This window comes from Aethalodelphis obliquidens, unplaced genomic scaffold, assembly GCF_003676395.1.
Source record: "Aethalodelphis obliquidens isolate GAN/ISIS:26980383/991018 unplaced genomic scaffold, ASM367639v1 scaffold6, whole genome shotgun sequence".
NCBI lineage: Eukaryota > Metazoa > Chordata > Mammalia > Artiodactyla > Delphinidae > Aethalodelphis > Aethalodelphis obliquidens.
The window spans coordinates 50,419,369-50,440,650 of NW_020837950.1; the positions used below are offsets into that span (position 1 = coordinate 50,419,369).

Here is a 21,282-nt window from a genome sequence, read left to right on the forward strand (position 1 = left end):
TAGCTTGCCTGAGGCAGAACTGGGATGTGAACCCAGATACCCAAAGTCCCCTCTCATAATTTCCTGGTTACACTTGTTATATGTTTGGAATTTAGGGAACATGTATAGAGCGAACCAAGTCAAAGGGAAGGAAATAGATTCACCTATGGGTGAAAACCTTGGATTTTAGAGGAGAAACAACATTACTCTAGTGGCCATACCAGCAGTAATATTTATTCTGAAGAAGTGAGAACCGAAGATATGTTATGCATGTACTACATCAGTTATTTAACAATTTCAGTAAAAGCAGAGTTCTCTTTATGTTCTCCCCACCCACTTCACTGGCTCACACAAGAAAATATTCATTTGCATATATATACATATACTGAACAAACATATGTACCTATGGCCAAGCTGTGTTCCTACAGTTGAAGTAAAATCCTATATGCAAGACTCTTTGATCTTTTTCTTTTTGAAATCATTGGCCAGCATTGTTTTTGAGGGACCTCCATCAAGCAAATGGTTAATATCTAGCCACCAAAAGCAGACTTGTAAGATATTATTCAAGTGTAAATTGTTTGCATAATTAAAAATAAATCGACACTCATGGTAAGCAGGTCACTTTATATCATATTAAAACAGTGAGATAGAAGAACAAAAACTCCATTAGGTATATGTGAACGGGTTTGTTGAAATCAAGGCAAATAAAATCTCTTATTGGATGAAGAACTATCTTTTTTGTAGAAAAAAAATAGTGTTAGAAGGAGTATAAATTTTTCTCACTAGCATTCTTCATTGTTGCTTATTTAATTGTTTTGAGGCCATTGTTAAACACCAACAAAATTTGTTTTTGTATGAGATTTGTAATATAATTTTTAGAGGCTGGTATTTGAAAAGCATATATTAATATATCTTGATATAGGGTTATAACAAATATTGTTCCTTACCTTTATTAATGTAATCAATGATTATATTTGTAAGTTAGGCAGTTGGAATAAAGAAAAAGAAGGAAAGAGGAGAAACATTGGCTTGTTTAAAGGTTTTAGGAAGTTCTATAAAATTTTTAAAAGTATGTCATTCAAGACCATGAAAGATAATTTATTTAGAGTTAAACTATTACCTATGCTAAATATTGAGTCAATAGTTCTGAAGTAGCCAGTGGGTAAAAATTGGGAAAACCAAGATATTCTTAAAACTAAAATTTTTCCAGATTTATTATAATCTTCTCATAGCCCAGAGTCCCTTTAAGTAGTTTACTGTAAGAGATGAATTACATAATTAAAATTTGTTTTGTTGTCTGCACTGTCAATCTTAGTAAGAAAAATGTGCATACTGATTGAAATGAACCAGGGAAGAAAAGACTAGTTGAATTTGTGGGAATTTTGCTCCCAGCTATTTGTAGGTAGGTGAATGATACTGTATACATTATTTAGAAAAAATAAGAAAATTAGTTACATTTAAAAAAATCTGGTGATTAGGTAGACTTTGAACTATATGAATTTTACTCAATATGAAAAGTATCTCCCCTCTTTTCTACAAACATCTCTTTTTTCCCACTTGGGAAAAAAAATGTTAATCTCTACTTCACGAAAGAAAAAATTAGAATGTAACTGGAGGAAACTAGTGAACAAATAAATCAAAAGTTAGAGTTCTAAATACACAATTCTTACGATTTTAGTGTGCTTTAATGGAATGCTGTCAAGCACATGCTCACCTAAGTAACAATAAGGCGGAGAAACTGAGTCTCACACTGAACAAAGAACAGCAAAAGCAACAGTTTTGTGATTTGTATCAATTCATACCCAAGAAAAATCTTAACATTTTCTGAAAAAGATCAAGAGCCTTTAGATGCAGTGGGAAAACAACAGAAAAACAAACATCTTAATGAAGTATAGATCCAAAGGTGAATCCTGTTTCTTGATTCTCTTTTAGATCATACTTGAATTGTTTGCTTAAAACCACAAACAACAAATAAACAGAAACGATGATCTTCAGTTTCCTTTGAAGACACTGAATTATGTCAAGCATAACTGCTCAAATTATAGGAGAAAGTAATATTATTTACAGCCTATAGAAAAATTACTCTGGAGGAAGGATGGATTGATAGGTAATGCTACCAAAGCCACTTTGATTTACTGTTCTGCTGAAATTTTACATTCATGTATCACGGAAAAGATTAACAAATCTTTAACATACCTTCATTGACAAATGAGACAAAAATCCTCCAAATGGGAGAGTAACCTATAACTCTAAGACAGGAAGAGCATCACTTCTTCTCTAGAAATTAATTTTTGGATGGCATGGATGAGAAATATGGTTTAATTTAGAGAATTCATGGTGTTTAAAGAGGTAAGCTTTAGATTACATTTCTTCTGTTAAATAGGCATTAAAAACATAATATTCTGCATTAGTATAGATACTGACACATATAAAAGTCCATGCTTTAAACGATTGACATGTACTACATAAAAGGCACAAGTGCCTCTCTCTACCTGTAAACACATACTGGTATTTTCATTCCATGTCTTATCAATAAAGTTTTTTTCTTCTGTGGATAGTGAAAAAATATATAAATACTACATTATTGTCAAGGTGGAAATACCTAGATTAATAGTATGGTAAGATTTTTACCCATGGAAAGATGACCTTACACACATTAGTTAATATTATGCAAAGTATGCACTTTCTCATTCATTTTCCCCCCAAATCTCTGATAGCCGTTGTTGGAACCATAAATGCAAAATTCACTGAGAATGGCATGCTTGCCAGATAAAATACTATTGTCAGTGAATATGGAAATTTTCAGATAGTTTCCTCCTATAAGAGGAAAACAGACCAAAAATGTGGAAGGTTACAACTTTGCAACTTCAAAGAAATTCATAAAGAGGAGTAACAGGAAAACATGTGTGGGCTAAATATAATAAGTAATAACTGCTCAAAATAAGAGCATAGGATTATACTTATAATTTCATAACAAAATCAAAATTCTTTTTAAATTAGCAAGGGAAAATGTAAGCCCTTAATTCAGATATTGGCTTACTACTAGCCTCATTTACAGATATCTCAGTCCTTATCTTTTCCTCAAGATTCTAATTTGTCTCTTGCATATAATCAGTGTTCTCAGTCAAACAGTTTCTGAAACCTTATGGTCAACAGAGGAACTGGGCTGTGTTATGATCCCCACATTGGAAACCGGGTAATGCCACAAAACCCCACATTATTTCTCAAAAGTCACACAGGGATTGATGCTAGTAATTGCCAATGAGTGCATATATAACAGTTTTCATTTTATGAAAAAGATAGGAGATTTATTCACATGATCCTCTGTTGACAGTCACAAGTGCATTAAGGGGATAAAAGATGGGGGGTTTGTTTTTCTGTTTCACAGTAAAAGTCAGTATCTTGGGAGCCTTGGTTCTTCTCTCCAGTGCTATCTCACTTTTTGTAGCTCCTGTCTCAGCCATGATGGGAGAGGCTGCCCCAGTCTGTGTAGCAGTTTGGACAGTTCCACATTATGATCTCGGTAGTAATTAGAGAGGAAGGTTCTAGACTGAAAAGTGAAAAGAAAAAGAAGGCAAAGGAAGCTATTAGTTCATTAAATGAGATTGCGCACATTTTTAAAGAAATTCTACTACACTTGGACCGGCTGTAAAATAGGTATTTCTTTGTATTTTTCTGCAGATATCACTCATTTTTGCCATTAGAAAATATTTGGCGGAAGTATAGCTGGAAAATAAAAATGGGTCCAGGTATAACTTACGTGCCTTATACAACCACTAAAACACCAATTTATTAAGGGATTGCTGAAGTCTATGTAGGGAGAAAAGTTGATAAAAAGTATATAATACTGAAGAAGAATGAGGTACGTAGGGACCAGATGTGGTACCAAATCTACAGAAAAAACATCTGTTTTTTAAATTGGTCACTTTATGTAAAATTGGGTCATAGCATAAAGATGAAAAATGAACATAATCACAAAAGCTGAATTTCATGACTAAAGAAATAACTTGCAATTTATAAAATGTTTTCTATATTTATTCAGGACCAAAACAGTTTTTTTGAAAAATCATTAAGCATTTCTTCTTCAAAGATATTATAAGGTCTCATCATAGAGATCACTATAATGATCTTTCCTGTGATTCTTATATTCCTAACCAAGCTGGAGTGATGGGCCATTTTTAGATGAATGGTTTAAAAAAGGATTATCAGATACATCTGTGGTTTTAGTTTGTTTTATTTCTGGAAGACAGAAAATTTATAATTGGTCTTTCTCTGTGGATGTCACTTACCTCATATTAGAACCCAATGAACATAGTTCTGTGTCTCTTTGATAAAATAGTAGAGATGAACATTTTTCCTGTGAAAATATAGGCAGCAATGGCCCACGTATCGGCTTCCATCTGGTCAAAGTTACACCATCTCTCTTAAGCCCTCCCAATATTTTAGCACAAATGAGTCTCTCTCTTCCTAAAACTCCCTTAGCCACTTTTGTGTGTACTGTGGAAATGGACTTAACATAACCACATTTTGTCTTGTACCATTAACCAGGAATTTCATTACATTTCTACCCTTAAACCAGATTGTAAACACTTCAAATTCTGGATAAGATTTTTATAGAAGTAGTGGAATTTTACATTGATTTCTTGGTAGATTAAAGTGATTTTTGAAGGCCTTTTGAAATTATTGAGTTCAAAGGTATAGTTTGAGGACCTTCTGGTTCTTCTATATCCATAGTAATACCTAATATCTTCCATCCTCCTTTTGCCCACCTTGTCTTAGGAGAGATACTCATTATATCTGCTCAGTTGATTGCTAATTGGTTTCCCAATCCTAGTCTATCTCCTCATACTATAACTTTTATTGAAAGATTTTTTTTCCCCTGCCTTTTTGTAGTTTCACATTGTTTTGTGTATCTTATTATAAACAAGTGACTGTAATTAACTTATCCTCCTATAATAAATCTGGCTCATAACTGTTTTATCCTGTATCCTATTTGTGATATTGTGATTCATAATAAGAAATATGAAGTTGATCATTGGCCCCATTTCTGGCACAGAGCTTCTAAAACCTTTGGAATTTCCTAAGTGAGATAGTGATAAAGGTATATTTTGTTATGTTGATGAGGTGGCTTATGGACCCCACCTAAGAATGGAGGCTGGTGGCATGGGGAACCAACCTTATGGTTAAAAGGTTGGAACTTTTTATTTTAAAATTTTTTATACAGCAGGTTCTTATTAGTCATCAGTTTTATACACATCAGTGTATACATGTCAATCCCAATCGCCCAATTCATCACACCACCATCCCCACACCCCATAGGGCTTTCCCCCCTTGGTGTCCATACGCTTGTTCTCTACAACTGTGTCTCAACTTCTGCCCTGCAAACCGGTTCATCTGTACCATTTTTCTAGGTTCCACATACATGCGTTAATATACGATATTTGTTTTTCTCTTTCTGACTTACTTCACTCTGTATGACAGTCTCTAGATCCATCCACGTCTCAACAAATGACCCAATTTCGTTCCTTTTTATGGCTGAGTAATATTCCATTGTATACATGTACCACAACTTCTTTATCCATTCGTCTGTCGATGGGCATTTAGGTTGCTTCCATGATCTGGCTATTGTAAATAGTGCTGCAATGAATATTGGGGTGCATGTGTCTTTTTGAATTATGGTTTTCTCTGGGTATATGCCCAGTAGTGGGATTGCTGGTTCATTAGGTAATTCTATTTTTAGTTTTTTAAGGAACCTCCATACTGTTCTCCATAGTGGCTGTATCAATGTAAATTCCCACCAACAGTGCAAGAGGGTTCCCTTTTCTCCACACCCTCTCCAGCATTTGTTGTTTGTAGATGTTCTGATGATGCCCATTCTAACTGGTGTGAGGTGATACCTCATTGTAGTTTTGATTTGCATTTCTCTAATAGTGATGTTGAGCAGCTCTTCATGTGCCTCTTGGCCATCTGTATGTCCTCTTTACAGAAATGTCTATTTAGGTCTTCTGCCCATTTTTGGATTGGGTTGTTTGTTCTTTAATATTGATGAGCTGTTTATATAGTTAGGAGATTAACCCTTTGTCCGTTGATTCATTTGCAAATATTTTCTCCCATTCTGAGGGTTATCTTTTTGTCTTGTTTGTAGTTTCCTTTGCTGTGTAAAAGCTTTTAAGTTTCATTTGGTCCCATTTGTATATTTTTGTTTTTATTTCCATTACTCTAGGAGGTAGATCAAAAAAGATCTTGCTGTGATTTATGTCAAAGAGTGTTCTTCCTGTGTTTTCCTCTAAGAGTTTTATAGTGTCCAGACTTACATTTAGGTCTCGAATCCATTTTGAATTTATTTTTGTGTATGGTGTTAGGGAGTGTTCTAATTTCATTCTTTTACATGTAGCTGTCCAGTTTTCCTAGCACCACTTATGGAAGAGGCTGTCTTTTCTCCATTGTATATCTTTGCCTCCTTTGTCATAGATTAGTTGACCATAGGTGCATGGGTTTATCTCTGGGCTTTCTATCTTGTTCCATTAATATATGTTTCTGTTTTTGTGCCAGTACCATACTGTCTTGATTACTGTAGCTTTGTAGTATAGTCTGAAGTCAGGGAGTCTGATTCCTCCAGCTCCATTTTTTTCCCTCAAGACTGCTTTGGCTATTCGGGGTCTTTTGTGTCTCCATACAAATTTTAAGATTTTTTTGTTCTAGTTCCGTAAAAAATGTCATTGGTAATTTGATAGGGATTGCATTGAATCTGTAGATTGCTTTGGGTAGTATAGTCATTTTTACAATATTGATTCTTCCAATCTAAGAACATGGTATATCTCTCCATCTGTTGGTATCATCTTTAATTTCTTTAATCAGTTTCTTATAATTTTCTGCATACAGGTCTTTTGTCTCCTTAGGTAGGTTTATTCCTAGGTATTTTATTCTTTTTGTTGCAGTGGTAAATGGGAGTGTTTCCTTAATTTCTCTTTCAAATTTTTCATCATTAATGTATAGGAATGCAAGAGATTTCTGTGCATTAATTTTGTATCCTGCAACTTTACCAAATTCATTGATTAGGCTCTAGTAGTTTTCTGGTGGCATCTTTAAGATTCTCTATGTATAGTATCATGTCATCTGCAAACAGTGACAGGTTTACTTCTTCTTTTCCAATATGTATTCCTTTTATTTCTTTTTCTTTTCTGATTGCCGTGGCTAGGAATTCCAAGACTATGTTGAACAATAGTGTTGAGAGTGGACATCCTTGTGTTTTTCCTGATCTTAGAGGAAATGCTTTCAGTTTTTCACCATTGAGAATGATGTTTGCTGTGGGTTTGTCATATATGGCCTTTATTATGTTGAGGTAGGTTCCCTCTATGCCCACTTTCTGGAGAGTTTTTTGTCATAAATGGGTGTTGAATTTTGTCAAAAGCTTTTTCTGCATCTATTGAGATGATCATATAGTTTTTATTCTTCAATTTGTTAATATGGTATATTACATTGATTGATTTGTATATATTGAAGAATCCTTGCATCCCTGGGATAAATCCCACTTTATTATGGTGTATGATCCTTTTAATGTGTTGTTGGATTCTGTTTGCTAGTATTTTGTTGAGAATTTTTGCATCTATATTCATCAGTGATATTGGTCTGTAATTTTCTTTTTTATAGTATCTTTGTCTGGTTTTGGTATCAGGGTGATGGTGGCCTCATAGAATGAGTTTGGGAGTGTTCCTTCCTCTGCAGTTTTTTGGAAGAGTTTGAGAAGGATGGGTGTTAGCTCTTCTCTAAGTGTTTGATAGAATTCACCTGTGAAGCCATCTGGTCCTGGACTTTTGTTTGCTGGAAGATTTTTAATCACAGTTTCAATTTCATTCCTTGTGATTCATCTGTTCATATTTTCTATTTCTTCCTGGTTCAGTCTTGGAAGGTTATACCTTTCTAAGGATGTGTCCATTTCTTCCAGGTTGTCCATTTTACTGGCATAGAGTTGCTTGTAGTAGTCTCTTAGGATGCTTTGTATTTCTGCGGTGTCTGTTTAACTTCCCCTTTTTCATATCTAATTTTATTGATTTGAGTCCTCTCCCTCTTTTTCTTGATGAGTCTGGCTAATGGTTTATCAATTTTGTTTATCAAAGAACCAGCTTTTAGTTTTATTGATCTTTGCTATTGTTTTCTTTGTTTCTATTTCATTTATTTCTGCTCTGATATTTATGATTTCTTTCCTTCTGCTAACTTTGGGTTTTGTTTGTTATTCTTTCTCTAGTTCCTTTAGGTGTAAGGTTAGAATGTTTATTTGAGATTTTTCTTGTTTCTTGAGGTAGGCTTGTATAGCTATAAACTTCCCTCTTAAAACTGCTTTTGCTGCATCCCATAGGATTTGGATTGTCGTGTTTTCATGTCATTTTTTTCTAGACCAGAGTCTTGCTGTGATTTATGTCATAGAGTGTTCTGCCTATGTTTTCCTCTAAGAGTTTGAGAGTTTCTGGCCTTACAGTTAGGTCTTTAATCCATTTTGAGCTTATTTTTGTGTATGCTGTTAGGGAGTGATCTAATCTCACACTTTTACATGTACCTGTCCAGTTTTCCCAGCACCACTTATTGAAGAGGCTGTCCATTCTCCACTGTACATTCCTGCCTCCTTTATCAAAGATAAGGTGGTCATATGTGCGTGGGTTTATCTCTGGGCTCTCTATCCTGTTCCATTGATCTATCTTTCTGTTTTTGTGCCAGTACCACACTGTCTTGATCACTGTAGCTTTGTAGTATAGTCTGAAGTCAGGGAGCCTGATTCCTCCAGCTCCTTTTTTCATTCTCAAGATTGCTTTGGCTATTTGGGGTCTTTTGTGTTTCCATACAAATTGCGAAATATTTTATTCTAGTTCTGTGAAAAATGCCAGTGGTAGTTTGATAGGGATTGCATTGAATCTATAGATTGCTTTGGGTAGTAGAGTCATTTTCACAAAGTTGATTCTTCCAATCCAAGAACATGGTATATCTCTCCATCTATTTGTATCATCTTTAATTTCTTTCATCAGTGTCTTATAATTTTCTGCATACAGGTCTTTTGTCTCCTTAGGTAGGTTTATTCCTAGATATTTTATTCTTTTTGTTGCAATGGTAAATGGGAGTGTATTCTTGATTTCACTTTCAGATTTTTCATCATTAGTATATAGGAATGCCAGAGATTTCTGTGCATTAATTTTGTATCCTGCCACTTTACCAAATTCATTGATTAGCTCTAGTAGTTTTCTGGTAGCATCTTTAGGATTCTCTATGTATAGGATCATGTCATCTGCAAACAGTGACAGCTTTCCTTCTTCTTTTCCGATTTGGATTCCTTTTATTTCCTTTTCTTCTCTGATTGCTGTGGCTAAAACTTCCAAAACTATGTTGAATAAGAGTGGTGAGAGTGGGCAACCTTGTCTTTTTCCTGGTCTTAGTGGAAATGCTTTCAGTTTTTCACCATTGAGGATGATGTTTGCTGTGGACTTGTTATATATGGCCTTTATTATGTTGAGGAAAGTTCCTTCTATGCCTACTTTCTGCAGGGTTTTTATCATAAATGGGTGTTGAATTTTGTCAAAAGCTTTCTCTGCATCTATTGAGATGATCATATGGTTTTTCTCCTTCAATTTGTTAATATGGTGTATCACATTGATAATTTGCGTATATTGAAGAATCCTTGCATTCCTGGAATAAACCCCACTTGATCATGGTGTATGATCCTTTTAATGTGCTGTTGGATTCTGTTTGCTAGTATTTTGTTGAGGATTTTTGCATCTGTGTTCATCAGTGATATTGGCCTGTAGTTTTCTTTCTTTGTGACATCCTTGTTTGGTTTTGGTATCAAGGTGATGGTGGCCTTGTAGAAGGAATTTGGGAGTGTTCCTCCCTCTGCTGTATTTTGGAAGAGTTTGAGAAGGATAGGTATTAGCTCTTCTCTAAATGTTTGATAGAATTCGCCTGTGAAGCCATCTGGTCCTGGGCTTTTGTTTGTTGGAAGATTTTTAATCACAGTTTCAATTTCAGTGCTTGTGATTGGTCTGTTCATATTTTCTATTTCTTACTGGTTCAGTCTTGGCAGGTTGTGCATTTCTAAGAATTTGTCCATTTCTTCCAGATTGTCCATTTTACTGGCATAGAGTTGCTTGTAGTAATGTCTCATGATCTTTTTTATTTCTGCAGTGTCACTTGTTACCTCTCCTTTTTCATTTCTAATTCTATTGATTTGAGTCTTCTCCCTTTTTTTCTTGATGAGTCTGGCTAGTGGTTTATCAATTTTGTTTATCTTCTCAAAGAACCAGCTTTTAGTTTTGTTGATCTTTGCTATTGTTTCCTTCATTTCTTTTTCATTTATTTCTGATCTGATTTTTATGATTTCTTTCCTTCTGCTAGCTTTGGGGTGTTTTTGTTCTTCTTTCTCTAATTGCTTGAGGTGCAAGGTTAGGTTGTTCATTTGAGATGTTTCCTGCTTCTTAAGGTGGGCTTGTATTGCTATAAACTTCCCCCTTAGAACTGCTTTTGCTGCATCCCATAGGTTTTGGGTCGTTGTGTCTCCATTGTCATTTGTTTCTAGGTATTTTTTTATTTCCTCTTTGATTTCTTCAGTGGTCACTTCATTATTAAGTAGTGTATTGTTTAGCCTCCATGTGTTTGTATTTGTTACAGATCTTTTCCTGTAATTGATATCTAGTCTCATGGCGTTGTGGTCAGAAAAGATACTTGATACAATTTCAATTTTCTTAAATTTACCAAGGCTTGATTTGTGACCCAAGATATGATCTATCCTGGAGAATGTTCCATGAGCACTTGAGAAAAATGTGTATTCTGTTGTTTTTGGATGGAGTGTCCTATAAATATCAATTAAGTCCATCTTGTTTAATGTATCATTTAAAGCTTGTGTTTCCTTATTTATTTTCATTTTGGATGATCTGTCCACGGGTGAAAGAGGGTTGTTTATGTCCCCTACTATGAATGTGTTACTGTCCATTTCCCCTTCTATGGCTGTTAGTATTTGCCTTATGTATTGAGGTGCTCCTATGTTGGGTGCATAAATATTTACAATTGTTATATCTTCTTCTTGGATCAATCCCTTGATCATTATGTAGTGTCCTTCTTTGTCTCTTGTAATAGTCCTTTTTTTAAAGTCTATTTTGTCTGATATGAGAATCACTACTCCAGCTTTCTTTTGGTTTCCATTTGCATGGAATATCTTTTTCCATCCCCTTACTTTCAGTCTGTATGTGTCTCTAGGTCTGAAGTGGGTCTCTTGTAGACAGCATATATAGGGGTCTTATTTTTGTATCCATTCAGCCAATCTGTGTCTTTTGGTGGGAGCATTTAGTCCATTTACATTTAAGGTAATTATCGATATGTATTTTCCTGTTCCCATTTTCTAAATTGTTTTGGGTTCGTTATTATTGGTCTTTTCCTTCTCTTGTGTTTCTTTTCTAGAGAAGTTCCTTTAGCATTTGTTGTAAAGGTGGTTTGGTGGTGCTGCACTCTCTCAGCTTTTGCTTGTCTGTAAAGGTTTTAATTTCTCCATCAAATCTGAATGAGATCCTTGCTGGGTAGAGTAGTCTTGGCTGCAGGTTTTTCTCCTTCATCACTTTCAGTATGTCCTGCCACTCCCTTCTGGCTTGTAGGGTTTCTGCTGAAAGATCAGCTGTTAACCTTATGGGGATTCCCTTATGTGTTATTTGTTGTTTTTCCCTTGCTGCTTTTATTATACTTTCTTTGTATTTAATTTTTGACAGTTTGATTAATATGTGTCTTGGCGTATTTCTGCTTGGATTTATACTGTATGGGACTCTCTGTGCTTCCTGGACATGATTAACTGTTTCCTTTCCCATATTAGGGAAGTTTTCAACTATAATCTCTTCAAATATTTTCTCAGTCCCTTTCTTTTTCTCTTCTTCTTCTGGAACCCCTATAATTCGAATGTTGGTGCATTTAATGTTGTCCCAGAGGTCTCTGAGACTGTCCTCAGTTCTTTTCATTCTTTTTTCTTTATTCTGCTCTGCAGTAGTTATTTCCACTATTTTATCTTGCAGGTCACTTATCCGTTCTTCTGCCTCAGTTATTCTGCTATTGATCCCATCTGGAGTACTTTTAATTTCATTTATTGTGGTGTTCATTGTTGCTTGTTTCATCTTTGTTTCTTCTAGGTCCTTGTTAAATGTTTCTTGCATTTTGTCCACTCTATTTCCAAGATTTCGGATCATCCTTACTATCATTATTCTGAATTCTTTTTCAGGTAGGCTGCCTATTTCCTCTTCATTTGTTAGGTCTGGTGCATTTTTATCTTGCTCCTTTATCTGCTGTGTGTTTTTCTGTCTTCTCATTTTGCTTATCTTACTGTGTTTGGGGTCTCCTTTTTGCAGACTGCAGGTTCGTAGTTCCCGCTGTTTTTGATGTCTGTCTCCAGTGGCTAAGGTTGGTTCAGTGGGTTGTGTAGGCTTCCTGGTGGAGGGGACTAGTGCCTGTGTTGTGGTGGATGAGGCTGGATCTTGTCTCTCTAGTGGGCAGGTTCACGTCTGGTGGTGTGTTTTGGGGTGTCTGTGGCCTTATTATGATTTTAGGCAGCCTCTCTGCTAATGGGTGGGGTTGTGTTTCTGTTTTGCTAGTTGTTTGGCATAGGTTGTCCAACACTGTGGCTTGCTGGTCGTTGAGTGAAGCTGGGTGCTGGTGTTAAGATGGAGGTCTCTGGGAGATTTTCGCCATTTGATATTATGTGGAGCTGGGAGGTCTCTTGTTGACCAGTGTCCCGAAGTTGGCTCTCCTACCGCAGAGGCAGAGCCCTGACTCCTGGCTGGAGCACCAAGAGCGTTTCATCAACACGGCTCAGAATAAAAGGGAGAAAAAGTAGAGAGAATTAGTAGAAGTATGAGGAAAGAAAGAAGGAAAGGAGGGAAGGAAGGAAGAAAGAAAGAAAGAAGCAAAGAAGGAAAGAAGGCAAGAAGGAAAGAAAGGAGGGAGGGAGGAAGGAAGGAAGGAGGGAAAGAAGGAAAAAAGACAGAAAGAAGATACAGTAAAAATAAAATAAAGTATAATAAAGTTACTGAATTAAAAAATTCTTATTTAGAAAAAAAAAAGGGACGGATAGAACCTTAGGACAAATGTTGGAAGCAAAGCTATACAGACAAAATCTTACACAGAAGCATACACATACACCATCACTAAAAGAGGTAAAGGGGGAAAAATCATAAATCTTGCTCTCAGAGACCACCTCCTCAATTTGGGATGATTCGTTGTCTAAAGGAGGGAAGGAAGGAAGGAAAGAAAGAAAGAATGAAGGTAAAGTATAATAACGTTATTAAAATTAATTATTAAGAAAAAATTTTTTTAAAAAAACCATGGACTGATAGAACCCTAGGACAAATGGTGGAAGCAAGACTATACAGATAAGATCTCACACAGAAGCATACACATACACATTCATAAAAAGAGGAAAAGGGGAAAAAATCATAGATCTTGCTCCTGAAGTCCACTTCCTTAATTTGGGATGATTGGTTGTCTATTCAGGTATTCCACAGATGCAGGGTATATCAAGTTGATTTTGGAGCTTTAATCCGCCGCTTCCCTTTCTCTTCTGTGTTCTCACAGCTCACCGGGGCTCAGCTTTGCTCAGACAGGACGGGGCTAAAGGAGCCGCTGATTCGGGGGCTCTGGCGCACTCAGGCCGGCGGGGAGGGAGGGGCACTGCGTGCGGGGTGGGCCTGCGGCGGCAAAGGCCGGCATGACTTTGCACTAGCCTGAGGCCCGCCGTGCGTTCTCCCGGGGAAGTTGTCCCTGGATCCCGGGAACCTGGCAGTGGCGGGCTGCACAGGCTCTGTGGAAGAGGGGTGTGGAGAGTGACCTGTGCTCGCACATAGGCCCCTTGGTGGCGGCAGCAGCAGCCTTAGCGTCTCATGCCCGTCTCTGGGGTTCGCGCTTTTAGCCGCGGCTCGCGCCCGTCTCTGGAGCTCCTTTAAGCAGCGCTCTTAAACCCCTCTCCTCGCGCACCAGGAAACAAAGAGGGAAGAAAAAGTCTCTTGCCTCTTCGGCAGGTGCAGACTTTTCCTCGGACTCCCTCCCGGCTAGCCGTGGTGCACTAACCCCTTCAGGCTGTGTTCACGCAGCCAACCCCAGTCCTCTCCTGGAGCTCCGACCGAAGCCCGAGCCTCAACTCCAGGCCCCGCCCGCCCTGGCGGGTGAGCAGACAAGCCTCTCGGACTGGTGAGTGCTGGTCGGCCCTGATCCTCTGTGCGAGAATCTCTCCGCTTTGCCCTCCGCACCCGTTGCTGTGCACTCCTCCGCGGCTTCGAAGCTCCCCCCTCCGCCTCCCGCAGTCTCCGCCCGCGAAGGGGCTCCTAGTGTGTGGAAACTTTTCCTCCTTCACGGCTCCCTCCCACTGGTGCAGGACCCGTCCCTATCCTTTTGTCTCTGTTTATTTTTTTTCTTTTGCCCGACCCAGGTACGTGGGGAGTTTCTTGCCTTTTGGGAGGTCTGAGGTCTTCTGCCAGCCTTCAGTAGGTGTTCTGTAGGAGTTGTTCCACGTGTAGATGTATTTCTGGTGTATCTGTGGGGAGGAAGGTGATCTGCGCGTCTTACTCTTCTGCCATCTTCAAGGTCCCCCCTGGGTTTGTTTTTGTAGGTCCTTTTCTTCTCTTGTGTTTCCCACTCAGAGAAGTTCCTTTAGCATTTCTTGTAGAGCTGGTTTGGTGGTGCTGAATTCTCTTTGCTTTTGCTTGTCTGTAAAGCTTTTGATTTCTCCATTGAATCTGAATGAGATCCTTGCCGGGTAGAGTAATCTTGGTTGTAGGTTCTTCCCTTTCATCACTTTAAGTGTATCATGCTACTCCCTTCTGGCTTACAGAGTTTCTGCTGAGAAATCAGCTGTTAACCTTATGGGAGTTCCCTTGTATGTTTGTCGTTTTCCCCTTGCTGCTTTTAATAATTTTTCTTTGTCTTTAATTTTTGCCAATTTGATTACTATGTATCTCAGCATGTTTCTCCTTGGGTTTATCCTGTGTGGGACTCGCTGCACTTCCTGGACTTGGGTGGCTATTTCCTTTCCCATGTTAGGGAAGTTTTCGACTATAATCTCTTCAAATATTTTCTGGGGTCCTTTCTCTCTTCTCCTTCTGGGACCCCTATAATGCGAATGTTGTTGCATTTAATGTTGTTCCAGAGGTCTCTTAGGCTGTCTTCATTTCTTTTCATTCTTTTTTCTTTATTCTGTTCTGCAGCAGTGAGTTCCACCATTCTGTCTTCCAGGTCACTTATCTGTTCTTCTGCCTCAGTTATTCTGCTATTGATTCCTTCTAGTGTAGTTTTCATTTCGGTTATTGTATTGTTCATCTCTGTTTGTTCTTTAATTCTTCTAGGTCTTTGTTAAACATTTCTTGCATCTTCTTGATCTTTGCCTCCATTCTTTTTCTGAGGTCCTGGATCATCTTCACTATCATTATTCTGAATCCTTTTTCTGAAAGGTTGCCTATCTCCACTTCATTTAGTTGTTTTTCTGTGGTTTTATCTTGTTCCTTCATCTGGTACATAGCCCTCTGCCTTTTCATCTTGTCTATCTTTCTGTGAATGTGGTTTTTGTTCCACAGGCTGCAGGATTGTAGTTCTTCTTGCTTCTGCTGTGTGCCCTCTGGTGCAAAAGGTTGGAACTTTAATGTTATCCCCTCACCATGGTAAGGGAGAGTGGCTGGAGGTTGAATCAATCACCATTTGTCAGTGATTTAATCAATCATGTCACTGTAATGAAACTTCCGTAAAAACCCAAAAAGGATGGGGTTTGGAGAGTTTCTGGGTTGATGAACATGTAGAGAGACTAGAGAAATCAGAAAAGGCATGGAACCTCCACACCCTTACCCCATATCTTGGCCTATGCACCTCATATATCTGCACCTCATATATCTGATACATCTATTTCTGAGTTATATCCATTTGTAATAAAACAGTGATCCAATAAGGAAAATGTTTCTCTGAGTTTTGGGAGCCACTCTAGCATATTCATCAGAACCAAGGAGGGGGGTTTTGGAACGTCCAATCTATAGCCAGTGGTTCAAGATGGAGGTGATAACCTGGACTTGGGACTTGAGGTGAAAACCTGAACAGGGAGGGACTCTTGTAGGATGTGGCCCTTAGCCTGTGGGATCTGTTACTATATTTGGGAAGACAGTGTCAGAATGGTGTTGAGTTGTGAGACACCCAGCTGGTGTCTAAGCCTTGCTTGGTGATGTGGAAGAACCTCTCCACCATATGTTGTAATTGGTGATCAGAGCAGTTTACTCTCCTTTGCTTAACTCAGTACCAGGCATTGTATAGGCGCTGGATATATGTATTTAATATGTAATAATAATGCTTATATATTGTATCCAAAATCACTTGTTTAGTAGATAATTTATTTAAGTACTTTACACATTTGGAAAGGAATTACTGTTCAGTAAGTATTTATGTTTGAATTGCATCCCAGCACACAATTTCTACAGATATCTATCAATCATCTATCTCTGTTGGTCTATTTATTTTCCAAATATATAAAACTATTGATAGCAACGAAAAAGCAGAAAAAGGAATCAAATATTTTGTCTACTAGCTTTGAAATAGTTGTATGCGTGGGTTCTACCAGTGTATTTCAAAGATGAGGAAAATATTACCTCTGGATCCATGGGTGGATACTTTCGACCTTTGCTTTTTCCAAGGCATTTGGTCTTTCCTCCTTCCAGTAGTTGACACCAAAAGCCCTTTTGGGGATCAAAACTACAAAAGATCAAATATATAAATGATAATAAAAATATAATGATTATAAGTTATACACAGATTTCTTTGACATCATTAAGTGGTATATAGTAAGATGACTGAATGTAACGAAAATATACTTCTTTTTTTTTAACATCTTTATTGGAGTATAATTGCTTTACAATGGTGTGTTAGTTTCTGCTTTATAACAAAGTGAATCAGCTATACGTATACATATATCCCCATATCTCCTTCCTCTTACATCTCCCTCCCTCCCACTCTCCCAAACCCACCCCTGATCTCCCTGTGCTATGTGGCTGCTTCCCACTAGCTATCTATCTTACATTTGGTAGTGTATATATGTCCATGCCACTCTCTCACTTTGTCCCAGCTTACCCTTCCCCTGCCCCGTGTCCTCAAGTCCGTTCTCTAGTAGGTCTGCATCTTTATTCCCGTCTTACCCCTAGGTTCTTCATGACCACTTTTTTTTTTCTTTTTAGATTCCATATATATGTATTAGCATATGGTATTTGTTTTTCTCTTTCTGACTTACTTCACTCTGTATGACAGACTCTAGGTCCATCCACCTCACTACAAATAACTCAATTTCATTTCTTTTTATGGCTGAGTAATATTCCATTGTATATATGTGCCACATCTTCTTTATCCATTCATCTGTTGATGGACACTTACGTTGCTTCCATGTATATAAACCTGAATTAAAGCTTCTAAGAAAACTGCTATATTTTTTTAACAGTTCAATATGTTTATACTTTTCAAGGAGGAAATTAAAAGGGTAAAGATATAATTCACTATATTTTTCCAGAGAACTTGAGACACAGATTATACAAATGGTGAATGTACGATTAGACAAATCTTCATTTCTTTTGTTGAAGGCAGATGATCCTGTTGGTTAATTCAGACCTGATATTCTTAAAGAAAATTCTAATGTTGTTTTGCTCCCATGGCTGCAAAAAGTTACAAAAGAATGTGTGGCCTAATTATTTGGTTTAAACTCAGATATATAAGAATTTTTGTTTAGGACTAACAAGGTAGGAAAAATGAAAGAATATACCAAATAGGAAGGGAAGTTTTAAATTTACTGCTATGGGACTTGCTGCATGCATAAAACATGGAAAAGGTTTGCATTTTTGTTGCTCAGCAGATGTTTTAGAAAGATGGAGCATAATTGAGTGGGACGTAAAGTTAATTAGTTGCAGAATAATTTTGTTGCCCTGGGCCCATTCCTATAATACCGGTGCACCTGCAATTTGCTTCTGCACATATGTGAACTCATTTAGGGGGAGAGGGAATTTTTCTTTACAGTTTCCTGCCCAATCTATTATTAGAGACCTGATCCTCGCAGTCCAGGTTGTCCTAGTACTTGTTATCAATTAAAATTAAATACATCACTGGTTAAATGGATAAAAGGAAGACAGAGTCATTTCCAACCTGGACTTTTCAATCTGCTCCTTGCCTATCATAGGCCTTTCTCTAGTTTTCATTAATTTCCCAAGAGGAAAAACAATTCTGCATGCTGTGCAAAATGAGATGGGGGAGGCAGCATAACAGTGCCCCTAAACAGCATTTTCTGCCTCAGGATGAGAATATTTAACTGCATTAAGGTAAAATACAGCTCTGGCAACCAAGCCAAGATATTTATACACACTAAGAGTATCTCCTTTGCTCTCCGGTGTACAGAGGTCTCAGGATGGGCTGCTGTCACTCCTTGCTCTCCAAACAGCTGTTGTGAGGCAGAGCTTAATACAACCTGAGGAAGGAGAGCCATCCAGAATATTGAAAGTCATTCTTTTAGACAGGGTTGCCATACCCTTGAATCCACATTACTTTGCTGCCTTGGTTTCATTTACTGCATTGACAATGTTATATACCCGAAGTCTAACAATGGGCATTTATTCTTGCTAAGTTATATCAATTCCTTGTTTTATGGTTTGGTTTCAGTAGGCATGAAATTGTGAAATTAAGATGCAAAGCCTTTCTCAAATAACTGTGAGACAACTTTGAGGATATGAATTTGTTGCCTTACAAGTTCTTTTATTACACTGAACATCACTATAGTTATTAATTTTTGTGATGTGTGAGATGTATTCAAAACCATATATTCTGTACTTGTTTGTAATCTCTTCTTTAAAAGTATGATTTTACAGGTTTATTGAACCATAAGGAACTATTTGTAGTAAACAGGACAGAACCATTCCCTAAACTACTGCAGGCAGGCAGGGGAAGACATGCTGACATCAATAAATATTTATGTAAACGTATTCTGGAAGCTTTGTCTACTTAATCAACAGGGGCCATGCCTTGTGTTGTTTTTTCCATGTGTAGGTAAAAACTTCATTAGACTTGTTTTAGTGGATAAGGAACAACCCAATCTTATTGCTTCTTTTCCTGTCCTTCCATTACCCTCTCTAATTGTCTAATTGCTGATTCTAATCTGCTGTGAACTGGGAAATTATATAATCAAGCTTGTCAAAATTTTGTCTAAAACTTAATAGGCTGTATATCAGCACTTTGTGAGGGCATCAAGTACATGCCCTTTTAAATATATCTTTTGACTGCTTGGAGCTTTTGTTTTTGTTTGTTATTTTGCTTCTTTACACTTTTTTTTCCATTTTCAGTCACCCAAGTACATGATTTTATTTTCCCAGGGTGACTGCAAGAATATCCCCCCTCCCACATTCTCTTCTGCAGAACGCCCTTGCCCCTCCTCATCAAGAGGCCGAGGCTCCTTTCCCTCCCCTTGGATTTGCACTGGCTCTAGTGACTTGGTTGCAATCAATAGAATATGGCGTAAGTGATGCTATGTGACTTGCAAGCCTAGGTCAGAGAAGGCCTTGAACCACATTCCCTCGATATACCACCCCCTCTCAGAACACAAAGCCACCACACTGTGAGAAAGTCACACAGAGGTCTTGTCCCTCTGAGCTCAGCTTCGAGCTATCCCAGTCCAAGAGCCAAAGGTGTGAGTAAAGAAGCTTCCAGAAGACTCCAGTCTCCAGCCATTCAAGTCATACCTAGATATTCATGTCTTCCCAAATATGGGCCCAAGTATATATTTTGAGCAGAGACAAGCTGTCCTGGCTGTGTCCTGTCTAAATTCCCAGCCCACAGGATCCATGAGCATAATAAAATGGCTACGGTTACATGCCGGTAGGTTCTGGGCGGTCAGCTGTGCAATAATAACTACAACATTACACATGATTATATTTGGTTATACACAATTTAAAAAATACAGAGTAAAACATGAATGTATCCCTTTCCCAATTCTGCCCAAAACACTACTCACTTTCACAGAGCTAATGGAGGCCATCAATATTTTATTTCTAACCTGTAAATTACTTGGGGAAGAGATCATCTTTTCCACCTTTGTAACCTCAATTCCTAGACACTTTCTGCATAGAGCAGGCATGTAGAAAGTTTAAACAAATTTATACTGGGAAAAAGCTCACAAAAAGGGGAATTTGTGATACCTAAAATGCCTATAAGGTAAAGTGTTCCTGGTATTCAAAAGGGAGACACTACATGAATAATGAGGACATTCCTTTGACTGCTTTTGAGTAGCATAATGATGTATAAATTCATACCTAGTATTAATGATGCTATATACACACCTACCAGTGATAATTTATGATGGCAAATAATGGAAATGAAATCAACCATGAGAATAGACTCACGTTAGTGCTTCAGAGTAATTATAATGAGGTGTAACTCCCAGAAACTTCTGGACTTCGCCCATCACAGTAACTGGGTCAGATCTCAGCTGCTGTCCATCAATAATTAGCAACTGTAGAGTCAAAAATAGTCACTTTATGAAGAACAAAATTAAATTAAATAGACCAAGCTGCCTCCCTTGACCTGGTATGATGTCAATCAGTTAGATCAGTGTGAAAAGGAAGAAAATATGCACTACTTAGCATACATGTTAATGTTTACTATTCTTGTGTCCTTCCAAATAAACAGCAAATTTTGCCAAAGGCATTTCTTATAACCCTTAACTAACGTGATTGTAAATCATAAACACCGACACTCTCTTGATTTGGTAGTTCAGTAGAAACGCGATTTTCCATCTGCTCTGTAATACAGATAATTATCCAACCTGTGAAATTCCATGAGTTAACCTTGGAGCCAAGGGCTTGGAAATAATGGGCACACAGATGAAAATTACCCATCTATTCTCCTTACAAACCACAACAGAGAACTCAGGTTTTAGTTGTGACCTGACTGGAATGAAGAAGATAAAGGATGTGGACGCTTTCCGCAAATCCTTATTTCCTGTTCTATCCCAAGTTCCTGGAGCTGGGACAACACTTTGCATTTTGACAGTCTAATCCATAACCTCCTTCTTTCCTTATAAGATTCCCACAGGACAGATGACACATGGGTATCTGCACATAGTGTTCCATAAAGGTTCTAACTGGCTGCTCCTCTACTGGTTATTGCCTATGAAGCACCTGACGCCTCCTGTGTGAGACCCTACCACTTTGAGACCAGCTACTATCCAAAAGAAGATCCCCAGAATGTGTTTCACAGCCACTTAACATTGTAGTACTACCACTGACATTAAAATGT

The 21,282-nt window shown here is 37.7% G+C and overlaps 1 protein-coding gene across 2 annotated transcripts in view; it reads right to left on the bottom strand.

The window, feature by feature from the left end:
- Window positions 1-228: 228 nt before the first annotated feature.
- The window catches only part of LOC113619042 (bifunctional heparan sulfate N-deacetylase/N-sulfotransferase 4), a 289,667-nt gene continuing 268,613 nt past the window's right edge, over window positions 229-21,282 (bottom strand). For both annotated transcript variants that reach the window (XM_027103592.1, XM_027103593.1), the window contains 3 exons: window positions 20,388-20,497; window positions 16,611-16,713; window positions 229-3,529 (listed from right to left, as the gene is read on the bottom strand). In XM_027103592.1, coding sequence (XP_026959393.1) covers window positions 3,410-3,529; window positions 16,611-16,713; window positions 20,388-20,497 — 333 coding nt within the window. In that variant the 3' untranslated portion in view covers window positions 229-3,409. The remainder of the gene's footprint in view (window positions 3,530-16,610; window positions 16,714-20,387; window positions 20,498-21,282) is intronic.